Source organism: Hyla sarda, chromosome 5 (assembly GCF_029499605.1).
Source record: "Hyla sarda isolate aHylSar1 chromosome 5, aHylSar1.hap1, whole genome shotgun sequence".
Lineage (NCBI taxonomy): Eukaryota > Metazoa > Chordata > Amphibia > Anura > Hylidae > Hyla > Hyla sarda.
In genome coordinates this window covers 115,385,692-115,411,197 of record NC_079193.1, presented here as the reverse complement: position 1 = coordinate 115,411,197, position 25,506 = coordinate 115,385,692, and the positions used below count along the sequence as shown (strand labels likewise).

General features: G+C 42.1%; 1 protein-coding gene across 5 annotated transcripts in view; it reads right to left on the bottom strand.

The window, feature by feature from the left end:
* Nucleotides 1-5,848: 5,848 nt before the first annotated feature.
* CTNND2 (catenin delta 2) overlaps nt 5,849-25,506 on the bottom strand; it is a 913,533-nt gene continuing 893,875 nt past the window's right edge. For 2 of the 5 annotated variants that reach the window (XM_056520132.1, XM_056520129.1), the window contains exons 21-22: nt 17,917-17,990; nt 5,849-7,992 (exon numbers count right to left, since the gene is read on the bottom strand). In XM_056520132.1, the coding sequence (XP_056376107.1) occupies nt 7,744-7,992; nt 17,917-17,990 (323 nt within the window). In that variant the 3' untranslated portion in view covers nt 5,849-7,743. The remainder of the gene's footprint in view (nt 7,993-17,916; nt 17,991-25,506) is intronic. The other 3 variants (XM_056520127.1, XM_056520130.1, XM_056520128.1) reach the window with 2 other exon arrangements.

Genomic DNA, 25,506 nt, shown 5'->3' with positions numbered 1-25,506 from the left:
ATGTATTTTTATAAATTGGGATTACATGCAATGAAAATATGCAACAAAGTTACCCTGGAAATATAAACAAAATCCTGAAAATATTAATACTTCTGTAACTAATACAGACATGAACAAAATTGTTGTTAGCCTTCGGTTAATAATAGAAAAACACTCAATGATCCCTGAATTAACCTGAAACTGACAAAAGTAATGACAAAAATTTACTGAAAAGTAAATGATGAAAATTAGACATTGATTTTGAATTGCAGTTTAACAGAATTGTTGTGAAAATCAAGATAATAAAGCTGGCCTGGACAGCTATTCCTGTAACTCTCAATGAGACTTCTGCACTTGTTTACAGGTATCATAAGCAAATTGCTCTAGCTGTCCTTCCACAGACGTTCAACAGGATTCAGATCAGGGCTCATAAAAGGCCACCAGAGTAGTCTAATGTTTTGGTCCTAGTAATTATTAGGTGTTTTTAACCCGTTAAGGACTCAGCCCATTTGGACCTTAAGGACTATTTTATTTTTACATTTTAGTTTTTTCCTACTCCCCTTCAAAAAATCATAACTCTTTTATATTTTCATCCACAGACTAGTATGAGGGCTTGTTTTTTGCGCGACCAGTTGTCCGTTGTAATGCCATCACTCACTTTACCATAAAATGTATGGCGCAACCAAAAAAATACTATTTGTGTGGGGAAATTAAAAAGAAAACTGCAATTTTGCGAATTTTGGAAGGTTTTGTATTCATGCTGTACAATTTATGGTAAAAATTACATGTGTTCTTTATTCTCTGGGTCAATACGATTAAAATGATACCCATGATAACATACTTTTCTATTACTGTTGCGCTTAAAAAAAATCAAGACCTATAACTTTCTCATTTTTTCCGTATAAGCGGTGGTATGAGGGCTCAATTTTTGCGCCATGAGCTGTACTTTTTATTAATACCATATTTGCTTATACAAAACGTTTATTACATTTTTTATCAATTTTTTTGGGAATAAAATGTTATAAAAAAGCAGCTATTTTGGATTTTTTTTTTTATGTTCACGCCGTTCACTGTACATTTTATTTTAATAGTACGGATATTTACGCACGCGGCGATACCAGATATGTATATAAAATAATTTTATTACACTTTATGGGGGTAAAATAGGGAAAATGGAACAATTTACGTTTTTATTGGGGGAGGGGGTTTTTCACATTTTTTTTACTTAATTTTTTTACTTTTATTTTTACACTTTAATAGTCCCCATAGGGGACTATTTATAGCAATCACTCTATTGCTAATCCTGTTCAGTGCTATGTATACGACACAGCACTGATCAGGGTTATCAGTCATCTTCTGCTCTGGTCTGCGGGAAGGCAGATCAGAGCAGAAGACTCCCGGAAGACAGCGGAGGCAGGTGAGGGGACCTCCGTCTGCCATGCAGCGCTGCAGGCGATCCGATCATCCTGTTAAGTGATCGCGATGCTGCAGATGCCGTGATCTGTCTTGATCACGGCATCTGAGGGGTTAATGGCGGACATCCGTGGGATCGCGGGTGTCCGCCATTACCGGCGGGTCTCTGGCTGCGATCCACAGCCGGGACCTGCCGCGCATGATGCCGGCATCGCTCCAATGCCCGCGCTTATGCTTAGGACGTAAATGTACGTCCTGGTGCGTTAAGTACCACATCACCAGGACGTACATTTACGTCCTGCGTCGTTAAGGGGTTAAAGGGGTTATCCAGGAATTTTTTTTTTATATATATCAACTGGCTCCAGAAAGTTAAACAGATTTGTAAATTTCTTCTATTAAAAAATCTTAATCCTTTCAGTACTTATGAACTTCTGAAGTTAAGGTTGTTCTTTTCTGTCTAAGTGCTCTCTGATGACAGGTGTCTTGGGAACTGCCCAGTTTAGAAGCAAATTCCCATAGCAAACCTCTTCTAAACTGGGCGGTTCCTGAGACACCTGTTATCAGAGAGCACTTAGACAGAAAAGAACAACCTTAACTTCAGAAGCTCATAAGTACTGAAAGGATTAAGATTTTTTAATAGAAGTAATTTACAAATCTGTTTAACTTTCTGCACCCAGTTGATATATATATAAAAAGTTTTTTCCTGGAATACCCCTTTAACTCTGTGTTTTTGGGTCATTATCCTGTTGGAGGACTCATGATTTGCAGCTAGCTGAGACCAAGCTTTTCTTTGTATGCTTCATTCCTTTTTTGCATTTGTGAACATAGAGCTGATGTGACAAAAATATCCTGTTTTGTTTCACCTGGCCAAGGGTATTCTCTCAGAAACTTTGTGGCTTGTCAGTATGCTTTGTAGCTTGTCAGTATGCTTTGCAGCTTGTCAGTATGCTTTGTGGCTTGTCAGTATGCATTTTGGCAAATTTCAGTGTCCACTTTTTATGATTTGTTTTCAACAGTGATGTCCTCCTTGGTCGTCTTCTATTTGGCTCAAACAGTGATGGATGGTATAATCTGACACTGATGTACCTTTATATTCTGGAGCTTCCAGTTTTTACTCATCCCTGCTTCAATATTTCCAGACAACCAATTTATACAAATGTAGGTGTCAGGTGACATTCTTGGGTGTTTCTTAGTGTTTCTTGGGTGTTTGTGTGTGTTTGGGTTATTATCCTGTTTAAGGAGCCCCTTAAGGCCCATGGTTGATAAATGCATGTCGTGGTGCCCTAGTTCTTAATGCCCCAGGACATACGTTTAAGATGCGAGCGGCATTTTGACTATGAAGTAAGCGCAGGAGCTGTGCTTGCCTCATAGTCTGTCAGCAGCTTTTTTTTTTCTATTATGTGATGACAGAAAACAGTGATCTTGACATTTTTCTTCATTAATGCTTTGAGTGCTGTGATCAATAGCAATCATGGCTCTTCATTGCCGCAATGACAGTCCTCCTGATTGGCTTGATTCCCTGCCAGAGCTCTGCTCACTAGCTCCATTGGGTCCCGGGTCCGATCGTTAAATAACATAGCATAGCATTATTCAGAGTTAGCAATGTAATGATTGCATGTAAAAGTTCCCTATGGGGACTTAAAAAAAAGTGTACATAAAGTAATAACAAATATATATATATATATATATATATATATATTATATTATATTATTAAATACACATAAGTTGCTCCCCTAATAAAAATGCAAATCAAACTTAAAAAAAAAAAAAAAAAAAACAACACATTTTGGTATTGCCGCACATGGAAATGTCCAAACTATTAAAACATAATGTTTATGTTGATGGACATATGTCTTTTTCAACCATACTTACTATGTAACTATATGTTCCCATATGGTGAATGGTGTAAACGGAAGAAAAAAAATACCACATTCCAAAACTGATATTTGGTCACATCACCTATTAGAAAAAAAATAAAGAAATAAAAAGTGATCAAAAAATCCTATATGTACACAAGGGGTGTTGATGAAAACTACAGATAACAGGGCAAAAAATGAGCCCTCATAAAGCCCAGTTTAGGAAAAAATAAAACATTTATAGGGGTCAGAATACAGCTTTAAACATACTTATATTGTTGAAAAAGTTTGACTTTTTAAAAAGCAGTACAATAGTAATAATAGAAAAGTGACACAATAAAGATTAAAGCGACAAAATGAACTGTATTTCTTACTGCAGATGTCAATTTAAACATTAAAATAAAGCTTCCTAAATTATGCCTTATTGTTGGCATATAACTTCTGGTGTAAAAATGCACACAGAGGTATCAGAAGACATAATAGTTTTTTCCGTGCATTTAAAAAATTCTCCATTTTGGGAGTTGCAAAATAGTCAAAAACTGAAAAGTTGAAAAAACTATAAAAATGTTTCCCTTTTTGGGAGTTGCAACAGGATTAGTGTATGTCTCAAAAAAGAGAAATAAATCGTTTTTGTAAATATCAAAAAGTTGAAATATGTTCAAAAATTCTCCCTTTTTGGGAGAAAAAAACGGAGGGTTATTGTTGTGAATGTGTAGACCTGGCTGGCACTAACAGGACATCCCTTTGGTGATAATTCATGTTAGGTTGGAATACTAGATTGTAAAATCTTTGTCATCATTTGTCTCCCAATGTGAAGATGCTGCTGGTGCTGATTCTGCCTCTTTCAGAGGTAGTGTTGGGCAGAGGGAGTGAAGTGTTGAGCTGGGAGCAAAGATTGGACCCCCAAGGTGTTTCCTTTTGAAAATCCGTGGCAAGCTGACTGCATAGCTTGTCCCTATAAAAATCTAATTTAGCTCCTCAGAAGCGGAAAAAAGATGACCTTTTCTGGCTTTATACAGAAGGTCTAAGAGTGTGGGTATCCTGTATTCCTCTCTTCCCTTTATATGCACAATATGCCTGTCACTGTCAGCAGGCAATGGTGGCCAGTGGACAGCAGGCATACCAGGGCACTGAGGTCAGCCCTCCACAAAATGCTTTGCTCAGCTTGCTTTTTGTTGTAGTGTTATAGCTTGCTTTCTATCTCATTAAAACCCACCCATATGCTGTCTCCTGATTGGCTTGGGAGCTTTATGTAGCATAATTAAAGCAATGATTGTCTAACCTGCGGTCATGTGACAGCTACCCTGACACCATCTTAGCGTTACTTCCTTATTCAGTCAAGCATTTAATCATGCAGTCAGGTGCCAAAACACCAATTTCTCATTGTTGCTTTGGTAAGCAAGTTGTGAAGTTATTTTTTTTTGCATTGGGTTTGCTTATTTGCTACATATTTATCATACTATCACAGGGCGTTGATAAATTTGGAGCACATAAGCAAAACAAAAAAGTTGCAGCTAACACTTTTTTGGGACTTTTTAAATTTGCTCACATACAGGAGTTTTGTACGCATGATCAGACCTGGAGTAGACTTGCGACTTTTTGTAAGGGTTTTTTGCCTACGTGCGACTTTTGCACATCATAAATACCTGACCACTGAAAAGTGAAAACGGCTTAGGTAAGGCTGTTTGTAACTGTTTGTAAAATACGTATGTGCGACTTTTGTATGCAAAAAAAAAAAAAAAAGGCTCTTAATACCTTGATAAATGTCCCCGCCGCCCATTTGTTCCTCATCCCAGCTCACTGGTCATAGAATGTTTGGTGATCCGGATGTATACCAAAGTTCTATGTGAATCCGAGCTCGGCTTGCTCATCTCCGTCAAAAACAGTTTGTCGCATTTTCATTGAATTGTGGAATAAAATAATATCTTACTGTATTTTTTGCCATTAAGAGTGTTTTATGCACAATTTAACAACATTGCAGATGACTCCATTATGAATGATTGAAACTGCTTCTAAGATCATAAAGCACTCAATAACTACACACAGATTTAAAGGGGTACTCCGGTGAAAACCTTTTTTCTTTTAAATCAACTGGTGGCAGAAAGTTAAACATATTTGTAAAATACTTCTATTAAAAAATCTTAATCCTTCCAGTACTTATTAGCTGCTGAATGCTACAGAGGATATTCCTTTATTTTTGGAACACTGATGACATCACGAGCCCAGTGCTCTCTGCTGACATCTCTGTCCATTTTAGCAACCATGCATAGCAGATGTATGCTAAGGGCAGCATGGTGGCTCAGTGGTTAGCACTGCTGCCTTGCAGTGCTGGGGACTTGGGTTCAAATCCCACTAAGGACAACAATAAATAAAGCGATATTATTATTATTATTATTATTATAATAATGTCAGCAGAGAGAACTGTGCTCGTGATGTCATCAGAGAGCATTCCACAAAGAAAATAATTTCCTCTGTAGTATTCAGCAGCTAATAAGTACAGGAAGGATTAAGATTTTTTGATAGAAGTAATGTACAAATATGTTTAACTTTCTGCCACTAGTTGATTTAAAAGAAAAAAAGGTTTTCACCGGAGTATCCCTTTAAAACCTTCTTGTGATTATGTACTGCTAAACTTTTTCTGATAGGAGAGGGTAAACTCACAAATATAGCCGCATTATTTTCAATTGTTAAGTTTTGAAAGTTTTTTTTTGTTTTTTTTTTTATCTAAAATTGATCTGTGATGCAATTTTTTTGCATGCATTTTAAATTCACTTAGTGGTTTAAATTCCACATAGAAAATGAGCCAGAAAGACAGCACAGAAATTATTCTCATTGAATGGGATTAATCAGCATTCAAAACCGTGACAAAGTATATGCAGAATTCCCAATGGGGTATGAATGGCCTATAAGTTTCCACAAGGAGAAATATTTGCTGTAGAAAACAGTAAAATATACAGCCGAAATCAGAGGGTTTGCCTTAGACTTCCCCTGCATATTCCCAACAATGGAAAAATTGCTTGCTCAGAATGCCATCATGTTAGTATTCAATTAAAGAAGTCTCCTAACCTTCCCAATTTGTGGATGATCACAAGAACAGATTATAAAATACTAATATCTCAATTTAATAACTTATCTTTCTGCAACTAAGACTATTTGCGCATGCTTGTACAAAACAAAAAAATCTGCAGTTTTGAATAGTTGAGCTTCAACGTAAAACACTGCGAACTTGTTTGGTGACTTACACACTCTCGGAGAGTGTGCCATTTTTGTTAGGATTTAAAAAGATTGTTTGAACAATAGCATTTTCAACATAAACGTCTAGTATGAGTTATCATACAATAATATTTCACATGCTCACAGCTCTAAGGCACCTGGTCATAAAATTTCACAAATCAATGCAAGTAACTGATTCTTCCTACTTCATGCACGGGGGGAGGTGGTTGGGGGTGCGGTGTTATATTTTGAAAATGGAGGAAATGTGGAAGATAAACTGTGGTCATATGAAAATTAAAAACATTCACACACATGCAGACTTATCTTTGATTCAATGTTGATTTTTTTTTTTTAAATACACATTTGGCAAATATAGAGGACATATGAATTGCAATTTATTTCTTTTAACACTGTATAATTATTATTACTGTAAGTAAAAATGAAAAAAGTCTATTTCAAATATCTACATGTAAAATTTTAGGCATTGAAAAAAAGCGCTTTGTTGAGTGTAGACTGATGATGCTATTTGTCAGACATTACCAATTTGTATAGTCGTCACACGAAAAAAAAAATCACTAGACCATACAATACTGCTAAAAAGTACTTTAGTCCTTCCATTGTTTATCTCGCTAAAACTTACTGGGGCAAAAGAAAACAAAATATATTGACATTTTTTATTTCATCTTTAAGAAATTAAGCAATATATAGAACCATTCATGAAGGAACACTGTGGCATCTGTGTAATTTACACTGTCCACTATCCTTTATCAGTAATGTACATCAAATACTTTACAACAAAGCATTAACAAAAGGCAAGAAACATCTTGCTATATAGAAGAAACCTCTGACGCAACTTGAAGCCTAGGTTCACAATAAAGAAGGTAAACAAAATGTGAAGAACTGTTCCCCATAGAATATGTAAACTTTACTCTTGTGCTTAATCTATGTCAATACACATATCTAATGTGAGCCTCTACTATGACTTCCTCACACCAGAACCATTTTCATTATACCTGGTGTATGGAGTATGATTTACACAGATGCTTATTCCTAAAGTAGCAGTAGGATTTAAGGGCAGCTAACTTCTGTTACATTAGAATTGTCATATGCTTTCGTACCCCTTTTTCAAAGCACACTTTGACTCCTTTCCATTAATCAAACACCACAATCAATTTTCCACAATGATATTTACTGCCTTTCTAAGGAACAGTCTTAAATTAAATCTGCAAGGAAAAGTGTCTTATGTTATGCATGCACATGCACAGATTCTAAATCTGCGTCTCAAACCCATGAGTCTGGAGAGGCAGGATAGTGGCTTGTTTCATAGTTCAGTTCACTATAAGGTCGAGCAGCAGAATAAAAGTCGACATAGTTGCCGGTTGACTTTAATCCCAGATGCATATTATACTCAGTGGCAGGAGGTCGGTGGTGCACTTGATCCTCAAAGAAGGAATCTTCAAAATTTCTTGTTGAGTTCTGAAATGGTTGGTAGGTCTCGTAGTCTTTTCTACCAGTTTCTTGTGGAATTGGCTGCATAGAAATCAATTTAAGGAAGATTAAATTAACATGAAATAGAATTAAACATGGTTTAAACAAAAGTATTAATTTTGATGGCACAATTAAGAAAACAAAACAAATGTTAAATACAAAAATCCGTTTTGCCGTGGATCTTTTGGTAAAATGACTAATGTCACTGCAAAGTAGAATTGGTGGTGCAAAAAATGGAAAAACCCTGCATCCTTAAGGGATTAAACGAGTTAACATTTCCACAAAAAAAAAATTCATATCTCAAGCTCTTCAGGACGCAGGGCGTATGCATACGCCCTGTATCCTGAGTCCTTAAGGACGCAGGGCATACAGGTACGCCCGTCGGAATTTCAGTCCCCGCCGCTAGCCGCTCAGCAGGCATCCCGGCACATCGTCGAGGGGGGTCCTGAGACCCCCCATGTGGGCGATCGCCGCAAATCGCCGAACCCGTATCTGCGGCAATTCCGGGTCATACTGGTTCGGTGACCCGGAAAATAAGGGGGATCGGCGGTGTCCTAAACACCCCAGATGCCCTGGATGGGATAGGAGAGAAGTTGCAGGGGTGCCACCCCTGCTGTCCCTGCTATTGGTCGGTCAGAAGCGACTGACCAATAGCAGATTGGGGGCGGGGAGGTTAAAGTTCAGTTCCCCCACTCTGCCCACCCACGGTAGTCCGTAAAGAGCAGGAGAACAGGGATGTGAGCGGCGGCGGCAGTGGATGTCCCTTACCGGGCGGCGATCCTCCAGCTTGTGCGGAGATCCTGCTGACTGAGTTGTTGCTGGTGAGCTGTAGGGTGACAGTTCGGAGACCAATATGCAGTGGTCTCTAAACTGTAGCCCTCCAGATTTTGCAAAACTACAACTCCCAGCATGCCCAGACAGCTGTTTGGGCATGCTGGGATTTGTAGTTTTTCAAGATTAAGTGAGGTACAGTTTGGAGATCACTGTGCAGTGGTCTCTAAACTGTGGCCCCCTAGATCTTGCAAAAAATTACAACTCCCAGCATGCCCACACAGGAGTTTGCTGTATGGGCATGCTGGGATTTGTAGTTTTGCAATATCTGGAGGGCCACAGTTTGGAGATCACTGTGCAGTGGTCTCTAAACCGTGGCCCTCTAAATCTTTCAAAACTACAACTCCCAGCATGCACGTACAGCAAATGGCATGCTGTGAGTTGAAATTGCGTGCCTCCAGCTGTTGCATAACTACAACTCCCAGCATGCCTTTCGGCGATCAGTACATGCTGGAAGTTGTAGTTTTGCAACAGCTGGAGGTACACTGGTTGGAAAATACTGAGTTAGATAACAGAACCTAACTCAAGGTTTTCCAACCAGTCTGCAGTGTCCAGCTGTTGCAAAAGTACAACTCCCAGCATGCACAGTCTGTCATTGCATGCTGGGAGTTGTAGTTTTACAACAGCTGGAAGTTTGCTACCCATGCTAATGTACAGGGTTCATTCACACGGGCGGGTTTACAGTGAGTTTCCTGCTTCAAATTTGAGCTGTGGCAAATTTGCCACCGCAGCGCATACTCCTAGCGGGAACTCACGGTAAACCCGCCCATATTAATGTACCCTAAAAACACTACACTAACACATAACAAAGGGTAAAACACTGCATATACACCCTCTTACACTGTCCCCCCCAATAAAAATGAAAAACATCGTACGGCAGTGTTTCCAAAATGGAGCCTCCAGTTGTTGCAAAAGAGCAACTCCCAGCATTTCCGGACAGCCACTGACTGTCCAGGCATGCTGGGAGTTTAGCAACAGCTAGAGGCACCCTGTTTGGGAATCACTGGCGTAGAATACCCCTATGTCCACCCTTATGCAATCCCTATTTTAGTCCTCAAATGCGCATGGAGCTCTCTCACTTCGGAGCCCTGTCGTATTTCAAGTAAACAATTTTGGGCCAAATATGGGGTATTTCCGTGCTCGGAAGCATTTGCTTTACAGATTTTGAGGGCCTTTTTCTCTTTCTACTCCTAATGAAAATGAAAAGTTGGGGTCTACACTAGCCTGTTAGTGTCAACATTTTTTTTTTTTTACACTAACATACTGGTGTTGCCCCATACTGTTCATTTTCACAAGAGGTAAAAGGAAAAAAAAGACCCCCAAAATTTGTAACACAACTTCTCCTGAGTACGTAAATACCCCATATGTGGAAATAAAATGCCCTGCGGGCACACAACATGGCTCAGGAGTGAGAGTGCACTATGTACATTTGAGGCATAAATTTGTGATTTGCACAAATGTGGCTGATTTTACAGCGGTTCTGACATAAAGGCAAAAAAATAAATACCCATGTGTGACACATTTTGGAAACTACACCCCTCATGGAACATAACAAGGGATATAGTGAGCCTTAACACCTCACAGGGGTTTGGCAAATTTTCATTAAAGTTGGATGGGAAAATGAAAAAAAAAATTTTTTTCACTTAAATGCTGGTGTTACCCTAAATTTTTCATTTTCACAAGGGAAAATAGGAAAAACGCCCCCAAATATTGTAGCCCCATTTCTTCTGAGTAAGAACATACCCCATATGTGGATGTAAAGTGCTCTGCGGGCGAACTACAATGCTCAGAAGAGAAGGAGCGCAATTGGGCTTTTGGAGAGAAAATTTATCCGGGAATTGAAGGCCACGTGTGTTTACAAAGCCCCCATGGGGCCAGAACAATGGACCCCCTACATGTTGCCCCATTTTGGAAACTACACCCCTCACATAATGTAATTAGGGGTGCAGTGAGTATTTACACCCCACAGGTGTCTCACAGATTTTTGGAACAGTGGTCTGTGAAAATGAAAAATTTAATTTTTCATTTGCACAGCCCACTGTTCCAAAGAGCTGTCAAACACCAGTGGGGTGTAAATGCTCACTGCACCCCTAATTAAATTCTGTGAGGGGTGTAGTTTCCAAAATGGGGTCACATGTGGGCTTTTTTTTTTGCTTTTCTGGCACCATAGGGCTTCCTAAATGCGACATTTCAGCAAAATTCACTCTCCTAAATCCTATTGTTGCTCCTTCCCTTCTGAGCCTTCTAGTGCACCCACAGAGCACTTTACATCCACATATAAGGTATTTACTTACTCGAGAGAAATTGGGTTACAATTTTTGGGGGGGATTTCTCTCCTTTTACCCCTTGTAAAAATAAAAATAAAATGGCTCTACAAGAACATGCAAGTGTAAAAAATTAAGATTTAGAATTTTCTCATTCACTTTGCTGCTATTTCTGTGAAACACAGGGCTAACAAACTTTCTGAATGTCATTTTGAATACTTTGAGGGGTGCAGTTTGTATAATGGTGAAATTTATGGGGTACTTCTAATATGAAAGCCCCTCAAATTCACCTCAAACTGAACTGGTCCCCAGAAAAATTCAGATTTTGAAATTTTCTTGAAAAATTGGAAAATTGCTGCTGAACTTTGAAGCCCTCTGATGTCTTCCAAAAGTAAAAACATGTCAACTTTATGATGCCAACGTAAAGTAGACATATTGTATATGTTAACCAATATATCATTTATTTGGAATATCCATTTTCCTTACAAGCAGAGAGTTTCAAACTTAGAAAAATGCTAAATTTTCATAAAATTCTGGGATTTTTCAGAAAGGATGCAAGTAAGGACAAAAACTTTCCCCTATGTCAAAGTAGAATATGTCATGAAAAAATTATCTCGGAATCAAAATGAAAGGTAAAAGCATCCCAGAGTTATTAATATAAAAAGTGAGAGTGGTCAGCTTTGCAAAAAAGGGCTGTGTCCTTAAGGTGAAAATAAGCTGCGTCCTTAAGGGGTTAAACATGTTTTTTTTTTTTTTTTTGTTTCTTACGAGAATGTGAAAATACGTCTGTGAACTTTCACCAATGTGGACTACTTACTGTTAGAAAAAAAAAAAAGACTAATTAGTAAGTTTACTGTTTCTAGACTAGCAATAGAACTTTGTGCATGTAAACCTGTTGGGGAAACAGGATACCCAGGCTGCCTAAGACTTGGTGCATCAGGACACACGTATATGTCCCGAGTCCTGTCCGGACTATGAAGCAAGCAAAGGAGCTGTGCTCACTTCATAGATCTCGTGTACCAGCTGTTATCACTCTGATGCTCACCACTAACGCTTCAGATGCCATGATCAATAATGATAACAGCATCTGAGGTACTAGGGGGCCTACAGAGATTCATCAGATCACCCATGGCACAATTGTGGGGGTTAGATGAGTTAAAAATGACTACCAGGGTCTGCTCACCTGCCAGACCACAGACACAGATCGCAGATTATACAGATCAGTGCTATGCCATTAACAGTGCCAGCAATACAAAAAACTAGCCTTATATAGCATATATTAACATGCCCAAAGATCATTAGATATTAGTCATTACTTGTAAAGTTGTACAGAAATTGTTATTACTAAAATTGGTCCCTGTGCCTATTGGGGCTTACAGTTTAAATTCCAAATTTACCTATCAGTATCTTTTTTGAGTGTAGGAAGGAATTGAAAGGAAACACAGGAAGAACATACAAACTCTATGCAGAAGTTGTCCTTGCTGGCATTTCAACCTAGGACCCCAGTGCTGCAATGCAACAGTGCAACCACTGAGCCGCCTTGCTGACATATATGTTTGACACATATATTTTGGAGGCTTTTTTTCATTTTAGTAAGCTTCTTTTAACCAACAGTTTTTTTTATATAATTTTTTTTAATGTGTATTGTGTTTTCTTTTTATTTACTTTATCTATGAGACGGCTACCACTAGAAAGCTTGTAAAGTGCATTTCGAAGTCAGAGCTCAGTGTTAGCCCAAAAATCACTAGCACTAACGGCCAATTATTACCCTACTACCCAATACCACAGGATTAATGGGAAGAGCGGTTACCAACAAGCCCAGAGGATCAAAAATGGCGCTCCTAGGCCAGGGCAGTAATAGGCTGGCATTATTAAGACTGGGCAGAGCCAAAAACAATGGTCTTTGCCCGCCCTGGTAACATCAGGCTATTGCTGCTAGTTTGCTGGCTTAGATTGAAAAACATTTTTTTGGTTTGTTTTTTTAATTAAAAAAAAAACAAAAAAACTGTGGGCTCCTCTATTTTCCAGCCAAAGGCTGTCAGGGAATGCTGGGAGTTATAGTTTGAAACAACTGGAGGCTCCCTGTTTGGGAAACACTGCCAGAAAGGGTCTGTTCACATTATTCATTTTTAACAAGCCCTTTTTAAACAAAAAGGTATGCTAAACCATTCATGTATCTAGAGCCTCACTCATTAACCCCCATTCATATCTGTAGCTCCACCTCTACCGGACAAGGCGGGATCAGGAATAGAGGTGGGTAAATAAACTTCTGTTCATTGGTTGGCTGTATACTGCATACCTCCCCCCCACAGAGTTGACTAGGATTAGCACACTAGTTAACTCTTTTCTTTGCTGGGCCTGGGCATAGTGCTTAAAGGGGTATTCCGCCCCTAGACATCTTATCCAGATCGTCGGGGTCCCGCTGCTGGGGACCCCCGGGATCTCCGCTGTGGCACCCTGCTATCATTACTGCACAGAGAAGACTCGCTCCGTGCGTAATGAACGGCGATACAAGGGCCGGAGCATCGTTACGTCACGGCTCTGCCCCCTCGTGACGTAACGGCCTGCCCCCCTCAATACAAGTCTATGGGAGGTGGTGTACCCCTTTAACTCACAAGGGGTTAGTATACCAGCGATCTATACAGATATTCTTGCTGGGCAGGTGATATACAATGTATATATGAACAGGTATACAGCGGTATAGCTGCAGGTACAGATGAGTCCTGCTACAAGCAGGGACAGTATACAGCACTGTACTACTGACAGTTTTCCAAAAAATGCCTAAAAGCAGGGAATAAATGCCAAACCCCAAAGCACAAAACACAATGGTGGATTGGCTTTTTTTTTTTTTATTCCCAATTGAATCCCTGCCAACCAGGGGCGGACAAACCATATGTGCAGCAGGTTCAACTGCACAAGGGCCCAGCAAGTAAGGGGGCCCACCGCCAGTGGCATAGCTATAGAGGTATCTGTACGCTGGGCCCGGGCCTTGAGAGGGAGGCCCCCACCGTTAGTATACTGTCGCTTTAAGAGCAGAGGGGCTGGTGGGAGTAGACGGGCCCCGCACAGGCAGGAAGTCAGCTCCAAGCCCTCTGACCTGTCCCTGCATCAGGCCGTGCTTCATCCCCGATAACTTCATGAGGAACAACTGCCTCAGCTCCTCTTCATCCCCGGCATCATGTGGCCCCTGTCTCGGATTACTCTGCATCCCATTGAGGGCCGTGGGCTGTGTGAACAGTAGGTAACTTTATAAAGATGAGCGGGTTAGGGCTTGGCAAGTTTGCAGTGTTTCTCAACAAAAGTGCCTACATGTTGCAAGACTACAACTCCCAGCATGCCAGGACAGCCTTTGGCTGTCCAGGCATGCTGGGAGTTGTAGTTTTGCAAATACTGGAGACACACTGGTTGGTAAACACTGTGATATATAGATAGATGGGTAGACTGGGCATAGATCAGTGTTTCCCTACCATGGTGCCTCCAGCTGTTGCAAAACTACAGTCCAGACATGCTGGAAGTTGTAGTTTTGCAACAGCTGGAGACACCCTGGTTGGAAAACACTGATCTATGTCCTATCTATCTATTTATCTATCTATCTATCCCATATCTATCTATCTATCCCATATTTATCTATCTTTCTCATATCTATCTATCTATCTCTCATATCTATCTATCTATCTATCTACCTGATTGTAATGAAAGCAGGGGGGGTTAATGGAAATGGGTGTGTGTGTGTGTAATGGAAGAGCAGGGGGAGAGAATGGAAAGAGGGGCAGGATGGGGTGAATGGAACGAGCAGGGGGGGGGGGTTTAATGGAAGCAGGGGGGTTAAGGGAAGTGGGGGGTGTATGTGTAATGGAAGCATGGGGAGGGGGTTAATGGAAGCAGGGGGAGGGGGTTACTGGAAGCAGGGGGTTAATGGAAGCGATGGAGGGGCATTAATGGAAGCAGGGAGGGGGGTTAATGGAAGCAGGGAGGGTAATGGAATGGGGGCAGGATGGGGTGAATGGAAGAAAGAGCAGGGAGGTCAATGGAAGCAGTGAGGGGGGAATGGAAGCATGGGGGGGTAATAGAAGTGGAGGGTGAATGGAAGGAGGGGCAGGATGAGGTGAATGCAAGGAGCAGGGGGTTAATGGAACCAGGGGGGGGGGGGCTAATGAGAGCAGGGGTTAGTAGTTAGTAGCAGTGGGGGGGGGGGTTCCTGAACAATAGACATATGGGGGGGGGGGGGCAGGCACATTCTTTGCACAGGGGCCCTCTGCTGTCTGTGTCCGCCCCTGCTGCCAACATCTGGCCGCAGCGCTTTTGCCTCATGGAAGTTTTTGCCTTCTTCTAGATCAGTGTTTCCCAAACGCAGTCCTCAAGTCCCCCCAACAGGTCATGTTTTCTGGATTTTAGTCTTACATAGGTGATATAACTGTCGTGATGCCTGATTCACTGACCATAAATATATCAACTGTGAAAGACTAAGGAAAGCCAGAACACATGACCTGTTGGGGGTACTTGAAGACCGCGCTTGGGAAACACTGCTCTAGATCAACAAAGTAGGGTTTTAGATTGAACTTGATGGACTCTTTTCAACCTTTAAAAGAATGATAATCTTTACATGGTTACATAGTTTATATTTGCAGTAGTTTTCTTGTTGTTGCTGTATGTATGAAGTTTTCTTGCGGGACAGGTTCTAGTTTTTATATAAATTCTGGCGTACAAATATAGTATTGAATTTCTAGGGAGAATTAAAAAAACTGTTTTATGAGCGGGTTTCCCGCTGCGTATTTGAAAGAGGGTGGGCTCTTTGCGGTTGTTCTAAACAGGTTTTCCGCTGCAGAAAATCCGCCGCAAGCCCCATTGAAGTCAGTAGGGTCTGCGATAGATTTTCTGCAATGGAAATTACACAGCAGAAAATCTGCTGCGGACAGCTGAGAAGAGCCCGCCCCCTTTCAAATATGCAGCGGGAAACCCGAAAATAAATCCACCCGTGTGAACATACCCTCTGGCTGGAATTCCAATAAGGTTTTTCAGCCAAAAACACCCTAAAAATGCCCATTCTGCCACACACGTTTTTCTGTGAAAAAAACGCTGTGGCTAGATGTTAGCTGCAAGTCAATAGGGAACTGAAAAAAAGTTCTCTCAGAATAGACCCACAGATTAGGTTGTGGACACCTAGAGGAGCTGGTCCACTTTAGTTTTTTCATGTTGATCCTTGGTAAAATAGGTGGCACTAGGACACAGCACTCTGTCAATATGTCAGTGAGCTGTTGCTGCAGAGCTATTTTTGTGTATACTTATATGAATATCTCTGCAAAAAATCTCTTCTTTCACATTTTTAATCAGTCTGCATTAAAAGTGAAGTTTTAACTGCCACCGTTTTTTGATAGCTGGACACTCCTTCCATCCTTTTGATCAAACTAATAAAAACGACAGGTCATGGTGGAAAAAATCAGCACTCATACATCCCCGTATGCAGAAAAATTTGAAAGTTATAAGTGGTCAAAATCTCCCTTAGCGGACACCTCCCAAAAGCGGACAGTTTTGAATTCCGCGGCAGAATGCCATAGGACTTAATGTATTTTCACCCTCCGAATGGGGGACACTCCCAATAGTGGATGCGGACACACCCAATAGGGGACAAAACACTCTCAATAGGGGACAACCAGGCTTATGTTCCGGCCCTACCTTGTACACAGGGCCGCTGTCAGGGGGGGTACAGACAATATCGCGCTAAGGGGCCCAAGGATTCCTGGGGCCCTGGCTCCCACTGCACCTCCCTGCAGCAGCCCCAGCACAGAAGCAGAAGACCGCTGTTTAAACAGTGGTCTCCTGCTTCTGTACATCCACTGGCCACATCATTCGCCCCCCTGATCCCCCTGTGCCAAATCATTCCCCCTTTATTACCCCCGGTGCCACATCTTTTCACCTTGATCCTTCCCCCTGTGCTATTTCATTTCCCCTTTATTACCCTTTGTACAAATTCCTCACCCGCTTTTTACCACCCCCTGTGGCATTTCATCCCCCTGTGCCCTCCCCCCACCCTCATGCCACATCCCTTGTCCCCTTCCCTCCTCAGTGGGTTTGACATTCTCCTGACATCCTCTGCGCTGCACTCACTAAGAGGCTGTGAGCAGTGGTGGCTGCGAGCACTGAAGAGTGAAGCTCCTGATGTCACTTGTCAGTTCCCGCAGCCACTGCTGCTGCTTTCAGTAAGTGCAGAGCAGAGGAAGTCAGGAGAACGTCAAACCTGATAAGAGCCCCTGCACCTGGGCCTGCTGGCCAGGTAAGAAGAACAACAGGGAAGGAGGGAAGGGGAAAATGGATATGGCACAAGGGGTGAGGGGGGATGATTTGGCACAGGAGGACAAAGGAGGAATTAAATGGCACATGGGGTGGTAAAGAGGGGGTGATGAATTTGCACAGAGGGTAATAAAGGGGGAATAAAATGGCAGAGGGGGTCAAGGGGAAATAATGTGGCAAAGTGGGTAAGGGGGGGATGATTTAGTACAAGGCATGAGGAATAAAGTGGCACAGGGTATAAAGGGGGATGGAATGGTACAGGTGGTTGATAAGTGGTGATTGACTGGGAGATTTTACTGTAATATCGCTTTTTATCATGTTTTATAGGTTATTGCACAGTACAGTATTCAGTCATTTAGGGAGATTTCTAAGCCTTTTTTTCCCCATTAGGGGACATCTCTCAATTGTACAGTACAGCATTCAGTCATTTAGGAAGATTTCTAAGCCTTTTTTTCCCCATTAGGGGACATCTCTCAATAGTGGACACTTTTATTCCCCAGGAGTGTCCGCTATTGGGAGATTCTACTGTACTAAATTCCATTTAAAAAGTATTTGAAATGCAAATTATACACTGTAGTCTTACTTGGTTGTGTTTCACATCATCACCTGGTGCCCCAAATGAATTCCTATATATAGTAGTGGTTCCTGTGCTTGGAGCTGTAAAACAAAAAAAAGCAATAAAATGTAAATAAATTGTTTAAATAACACATTTTTTTAAAGCAAAAAAGTTCGGAAATCTACAAAATAATTTCCATTATGTGTGTACAAACAGACATATTACTACTTCAATAGCACTCAAGTGTATAAAAAAATATATAACATTTTAAACATTAAGATATAAAAGTCGAGCTTTGATTGGTTGCTGTGGGCAATCAGTAATAAATCCATTTTTTTTTCTCATACAGTTTGATAAATCTGGGTCACTATACTAAAGACTGATTCAGTGTTACAAGTCTTGTTTATATTTTACAGACTGTTGATTCAGTGCTGTACCTGATGATTTTAACCCCTTTCCGACATGTCATAAATATGGGCCATCACACAAAAACAAGCTGTTGATGACATGTGACCATCATGCAGTAACTTAACAGCTTGGGAGTGATCAAAATTCTGACGCCTGCTAGAACAAGCTTAGGAAGCGATCACAATCACTTCCTAGGCTCTGTTACTTAGGGCAGGCATACTGCTGGGAGTGGTAGTTGGCCGGGGGTTGGGTTGTAAGAAGTCATAGGGAAATATTATAAATATGGTGCTGTCCTACTGTTGCTGGCATGAACATGCATCAAATAGAGTGTCCCCCAAAATAGAAACACTGTCCCCTGTTGCCTGATCAGAGTGAATATTTTACAAATATATATTATCATAGATCTGATAGATAGATTATCATAGATCTGCCTAAATAGTGAGACCCAAAATCTCTTGGTATAGCTATTAACCCCTTCATTGCTGTGGATCGTTGATCTTAACCCATTCATTATCTGATTATTCCCTTAATTGCTGTAGATCACTGCTGAGTGACCCCAAAGCACTCAACCCCCTCACTGCCATAAACAAAATGTGCAAGTTTTGAATGTATTCTGCTAAGGAGGCTTATGTCATCCTAGCTAAAGATTCTGAAGCCACTGACACAGCGTCAGACTTTAACATTGGTCATTTTTCAGATACATAATCTAGCAATGTATCTGTGGGTGCTGCCAAAAGGAAATGTGTTGCTGCAGCTGACAGTGCTGCTGAAGAGTGGGTAGCACCTAATCACTATATGCCTGATATATGTCCTTTCACTGCAAAGCGCGGCATTAATCTGTTGGGGACGCAAGGGCGTACAGGTACACCCTTGCGTCCCGGTACTTAAGGACGAAGGGCATACCTTTATGCCCTCTGTATTTCCGATCACCGCCTCTCGCTGGGTGGCAATTGGAACACAATGTCTGCTGAAATCATTCAGCAGGAATCCCCTGACATAACCCAGGGGGGTCCTGAGACCCCTTTATGTCTGCGATCACCACAAATCGCCGATCAATTCAGATCGGCTATTTGCGTTGATTCCGGGTCAATCAGGTCTTCAGTGACCCGGAAAAAAAGGGTGAACAATGATGTCCGAGACAGCACCAATTACCCTTTACCAGCACTGGTGCCAACTCACGATCGTCCTGAATCAGGACTCCTGCTGGACGGTTTCACTAACGGCACCTGCTCCACCCCTAGTCCAGAGGGCAACATCGAGTGCCGGGAGTGGACAACGGCAGCTGGGTCCCCAATCTCTGGCATCGGCAGCGGGATCGGGATCCCAGGACCAGTGGGGTCGGTGGTGGCACAAGGTGGAGCAACAGCTGGAGGTAAGGGCTGTGCCTCCTGCTGTTGCTTGGCTACAACTCCCAGCATGCACAGCCAAAGCGAATGCTCGGAGTTGTAGTTAAGCAACAGCAGGAGGCCCACTGATTGGGAAACACTGAGTTAGGGTCTGTTACCTAACTTAGTGTTTCCGCACCAGTGTGCCTTCAGCTGTTGCAAAACTACAACTCCCAGCATGCACTGACTGCCGAAGGGCATGCTGGGAGTTGTAGTGGTGTGCCTCCAGCTGTTGCATAACTACAACTCCCAGCAAGCCCTTCGGCAGTCAGTGCATGCTGGGAGTTGTAGTTTTGCAACAGCTGGAGGCATACTGGTTGAGAAACACTGAGTAAGGGTTTACTAACCAGTGTGCCTCCAGCTGTTGCATAAATACGACTCCCAGCATGTGTGGTCTGTCAGTGCATGCTGGGAGTTGTAGTTTTGCAACAGCTGGAGGTTTGCGCAAAAAACCCCATGTGAATGTACAGGGTACATTCACACAGGTGGGGGTTTACAGTGAGTGTATCACAGCTCATATAACCCCCTTTTTAAAATAGTCATTTTATTGATATGCATTGAAAAACAAAATATAAATATCCCCCCAAACAATAAATGGTGACACTATACAAAACCAAATCGCCTTCACCTATAAACAATTCAGCAAGAGGTCAGACCACAACTTACAATATATGTTAGGTTTGGAGAACACTTGTAAACCTTACTGGATGTATTTTCATGTAGCCATTAATTCTTAATGGAATACAAGGTTAACAGTCAGTAAAGAAAAGCATAGCCAAGGTATGGTACATGTGAAACATAACAGACATAGGCCTGCTCGTCTGATCAGCTCAGATGACAGGAGGCACATAGTCAGGTAGTGGTGTAACTGTCGGGTATTCTGCTGTGTAGAAATTCTTTTCTACTTTTCCAGATGCAGAATAAAATATGGCACTGTGCAGTCTCTGCAGACACTAAGTAAGCCATGGCCAGGGTTTATAGAAACTACATCTCTACGTAGGCACAGGCAACAGCAATCAAAATGCTGTGTGTGACATAATGAGATGCCATAATGTAAGGAAAACCTTGCCCCTGCCCCTCTCAGCTTATTATACTCTGGGTTATAGCTCAGGGATCGTCCAACTTTGTATAGGACACGCTTTTCATGCAGGAGTAACCACACCATAGCAGCTGCCTTGTGAAGAACTGACTCCTCACCAGGTTTATTAGGTTGCAGATATAACCAAACAAAACAAAGCTAAACAAATCCCTGGGCACTTGGGCCACTAACTACACTTTTATAGCTTGCCCTAACTATGCCACCAGAGGGCTTATCCCAGCCAGTGTAAATCACATGTACTCTGCAACCTTTTAACTCACTGTTCACACTTAGCTTGTCTTGTGTTCTTCAGCCAGCTCATCTGACAGTCCCTCTCCTGGGGAAAGAACACTCCTCTTGTTTCCATGATAATGTCATCGTCCACACTGGTGCCACTTTGTGTGTCCACCACAGCCAACTGCTGTGTGCCCATTTGGCAAAGGGATATGGTGTCTTCCCCCTTGCATCAATCTCCGATCTAGGGAAGGGCCCAGCCCACACTCTCTGACTTCAATCTGCAATTTAGGGAAGAGCCCAGTCCACACTGTCTGTCTGACTTTGTTAAAAAAAAAAACACACACTTCCCCTCTTTGCTTGGCTTTCCTTAATCAGGCCCCAGGTGGAGGTTTTTCCCAGATTAGGTGGGGAAACACACCCTTGCAGTGTCTGACAATCACAATATATATGTAAGGAATATGCAAAGTAGCTCAATCACACCAGCTACCTTCACAGGTAGAATTCCCTAAACATCAGTTTTTAGTTTTAGTTAAGCAGTTTCAGAAACTGACTGGGATTTAATACCAAGCCAGAAATTTCCATAGAAAGGAACAGGATCCATCTTCAAAAAGCTGTTTCGGGATTAGTACAGAGAAGGGTGTTCTGGCTTGGCTGATGAAAGGCCTGCTCTCTAGGCAAAAGAGTACTCTTCTAAGGGAGACACCATTTCTGGTGTGTGGAGATTTACAGGTCATTAGCACTCCACTGGGCATTCTGGGTAAAGGAATATGCAAAGCAGCTTAATCACACTACCTTCACATGTAGCATTTATATATATATATATATATATATATATATATATATATATATATATATATATATTGTAAGGATTTCTCCCTTGGGTTAGCTCTGGGATCATCCTAGACACCACCACAGGACACGTTTCCACTACAATCAGCAGTCAAACAACAGTAATTTATGCAAGTCTGGCTCTTCGACAGCTTTACTAGACAGGTTGCAGGATAAATAAAAACATAACACAGGAACATAACAAAATCCTAGACTGTCCAGTCACTAATTAAACAACCCAGCATGTCCTGTCTGTTCCTGATCCGTTTCTGGTTTTACTGTAGATTCTGTTTCATTCAGAGGCACACTTGTCACTTGAGTCTCTGGATCTTCTTGGACTTGACTCGCGGTCTGTTCTTCAGCTCCCCTAGCAGTCTGGCAGACCCCTATCTGACATATATCTAATGACTGCTGACAATCCTCATCCTCAGCCTCTGTTGAGTAACTCTCAACTAGTGTGTGGTGCACTTCAAATGTTGTGGGCCTATCAGGTGTACCTGCTCTAGTCACCTGACAGTCTTCCCATAACTTCTGAAAAAATTGAAAATCCGTCCCCAGTACTACATCATACTCCAAGGAGGGCTCTATTGCAACCTTGTGACACACAGTACAATAGGGAGTAGAAAACAGACATTAACAGTTTTATAACTCCATATAACTGCCTGTATAGACACTATGACAGGGTCCGGCTTCACCAGACTAATTATACCTCTAGGCTCTAGCAAAGCAATCATCTTTTTACCACCTACTACCAGCTCACACAGGTTTTCTTTTGTCCCGCTTGAGTTGGCAGCAGTATCCATTACTTCAGTAAACATAGGTATGAATTTTTGACAAAAAACATTATCACACTGCATAAGTTCAAATTTTAAAGGACAGTTCACACAGTCATCGTTATGCGCTCCAGCCGCACGTGCTGGCCGTGAACGTATGGTCCCCTTACCTGCTGTTGCCTACAGGGCTGGGACTCGAATCGCGGGATGTGCTCGCATGCGAGCCCCAGTCCGTCACTCTCCGGGTGTTTCTCCTGCCTCCGCCTCTCCGCTTCAGCGTGTGTGTCCCGTCCCCTAGAGCGCATGCGTGCCGGAGCTTTAAGATTTAAAGGGCCAGTACGCTCATTAGTGTAATTCACCTGTGGCTCATTTATAAATTCCTCCACCTTCCTCACTCCCCTTCCGGATCTTTGTTACCTTGTGCCTTCGAGAAAGCATTCCTCAGTACTGCTTTGCCATGTATCTGATCCCTTGCTTTGTGACTTTGACCTTGCTCCTCTGCCGCCTGCCTACTGAATTCCTGCTACGTCTTGACTACGCTACTCTGCCACCTGCCCTGACCTTCTGCTATCCAGACTATGAGCTGCTGTATCCCTCCTGTGCCTTGAATCTCCTCAGCCGCCTGTGTGGTAGAGCCACGCCAGGGGTAGCGACCTGGGCGCAGCCTGCCGCAGCAAGTCCATCCCGCTTTGCCACTGGTGAAAACCAGTGGCACCTTAGACTTCACTCCCTGGTACGGACCGACCGAATCATCTGCCACACAGGTCCAGCGGATCCACATCCACCCGTGTTCCTGTCTTCAGAAACGTGAGTGTTACACACACCACCCATCATTAGCTCAGGAACCTTTGTGTGCAGCTTCTCTGGCAAACTCCCCTCATTCCACAACTGCCAGAAATATGGGAAGTCTCTGCCCAGTATAATCTCTATCTCACAAGCTCGGCACACACCTCCATAACATGGCTCACTGTCCCATAACAGGTTTCAAAGTCAATTAGAACAGTCTTACCAGATTCTGGTCGAATCTTCACAAACGGTATTATGTCCGGCATGACTCTGGATACAGTCTGGTGACAGTCCAGTTCCACGTACAGCGGGATACCAACCCCCATCAACTCAAGGATCCTCACATCCATCTTTTCTGGCCTCCTGACCAGAGAATCATCAGGTGGGAAGACGTCCTCTTGCTGAAATGAAGCCAGGTTCATCAAGGTGCTCATCATAGCATCCTTCTTTGCGACAACCGGTTGCGGTCCATATCGGTTGCTCCTAGCAATGGCATTTCAATGTCGACCCATCTTTACAAAACAAACAAAACGGCTTACTGCTGTTGCGCTGCGCAGGTGGCCCATCCACCTGTCTCCTTAGCTGAGAGAGCGCTCACTTGCTTGACATGATACATTGCCCCTAGCAACTCTTTCACCACAGGCTCAGTCCTCCTCTTGTACTCCACAGCTGGGCTTGTCCTACTTGCAACATGCACGGATGGTTGCTCCTGGCAACAACTTCACTGCAACTCAACTGTTGGTTGCTCTTAGCAACATTCTGCCCGCATCCTCCACCAATTGTAAGGATTCCTCCCTGGGGATAGCTCTGGGATCGTCCTTGACACCAGCACAGGACACGTTTCCACTTTAATCATCAGTCAAACAACAGTACTTTATGCAAGTCTGGCTCCTCAGCAGCTTTATTAGACAGGTTGCAGGATAAGTAAAAACATAACACTGGAACAAAACAAAATCCTAGACTGTCCAGTCACTAACTAAACAACCCAGCATTCCCTATCAACTGGTGGGCTTTTCCCGGCCAGTTAAACTTATGCCTCCTGCCACCTTCTACTCACTGTTCACACACAGTGTTTGCAACCTCTTGCTGTGTGTCTCGTGCACACCCCTCTTTGGAGCCACTCACAGCTCGGGCTGTGTGTTCCTTGCCAGGACCCTTGCCTTCCCCTACAGCCAACTTGATGTCTTCTGGGGAGAGCCCAGATTATTCTGTTTGACTTCCTTTTAAACACACCTCCCCTTTCTGCTACCTCATCAATTAGGCCACAGGTGGAGGTTCTCCAGGGTTAGCTAGTGAAATACACCCTTTCCTTGCCACCCTGTCACAATATATATATATATATATATATATATATATATATATATATATATATTTAATTAAGTAGGTGATTATGTGAGTAGAAAGGTGGAAAGGGAAACTATACTGAATACAATCAATGTATCTGCATTTAAAGGGTATTCCAGGAAAAAACTTTTTTTTATATATCAACTGGCTCCAGAAAGTTAAACAGATTTGTAAATTACTTCTATTAAAAAAATCTTAATCCTTCCAATAATTATTAGCTGCTGAAGTTGACTTGTTCTTTTCTGTCTGGCCATAGTGCTCTCTGCTGACATCTCTGCTTGTCTCGGGAACTGCACAGAGTAGAATAGGTTTGCTATGGGGATTTGCTTCTACTCTGGACAGTTCCCGAGACAGGTGTCATCAGAGAGCACTTAGACAGAAAAGAACAAATCAACTTTAGCAGCTAAAAAGTACTGAAAGGGTTAAGATTTTTTAATAGAGGTAATTTACAAATCTGTTTAACTTTCTGGAGCCAGTTGATATTTAAAAGAAAAAGTTTTTTCCTGGATAACCCCTTTAAGCTTTTGGGTAGGAGGGTATCAGCTCGAAGATCATCCAGAGGGTGACATTTTTACCAGGTGATCCCCCTCCTCTTCAATCTTTATGTACTGTATCGGGGTTGCAAATTTAATACCAGTGGGATCTTGGTTGTGTGTCATGTCAAAGTGAGCTGATATTGAATCCAATTTTTATATTACAAATGTGTGTTCTGCTATACATTTTTAGAGAGGGTAGGCTGTACGTCCCACATAATGTCTCTTACAGGGACAAGTGATTT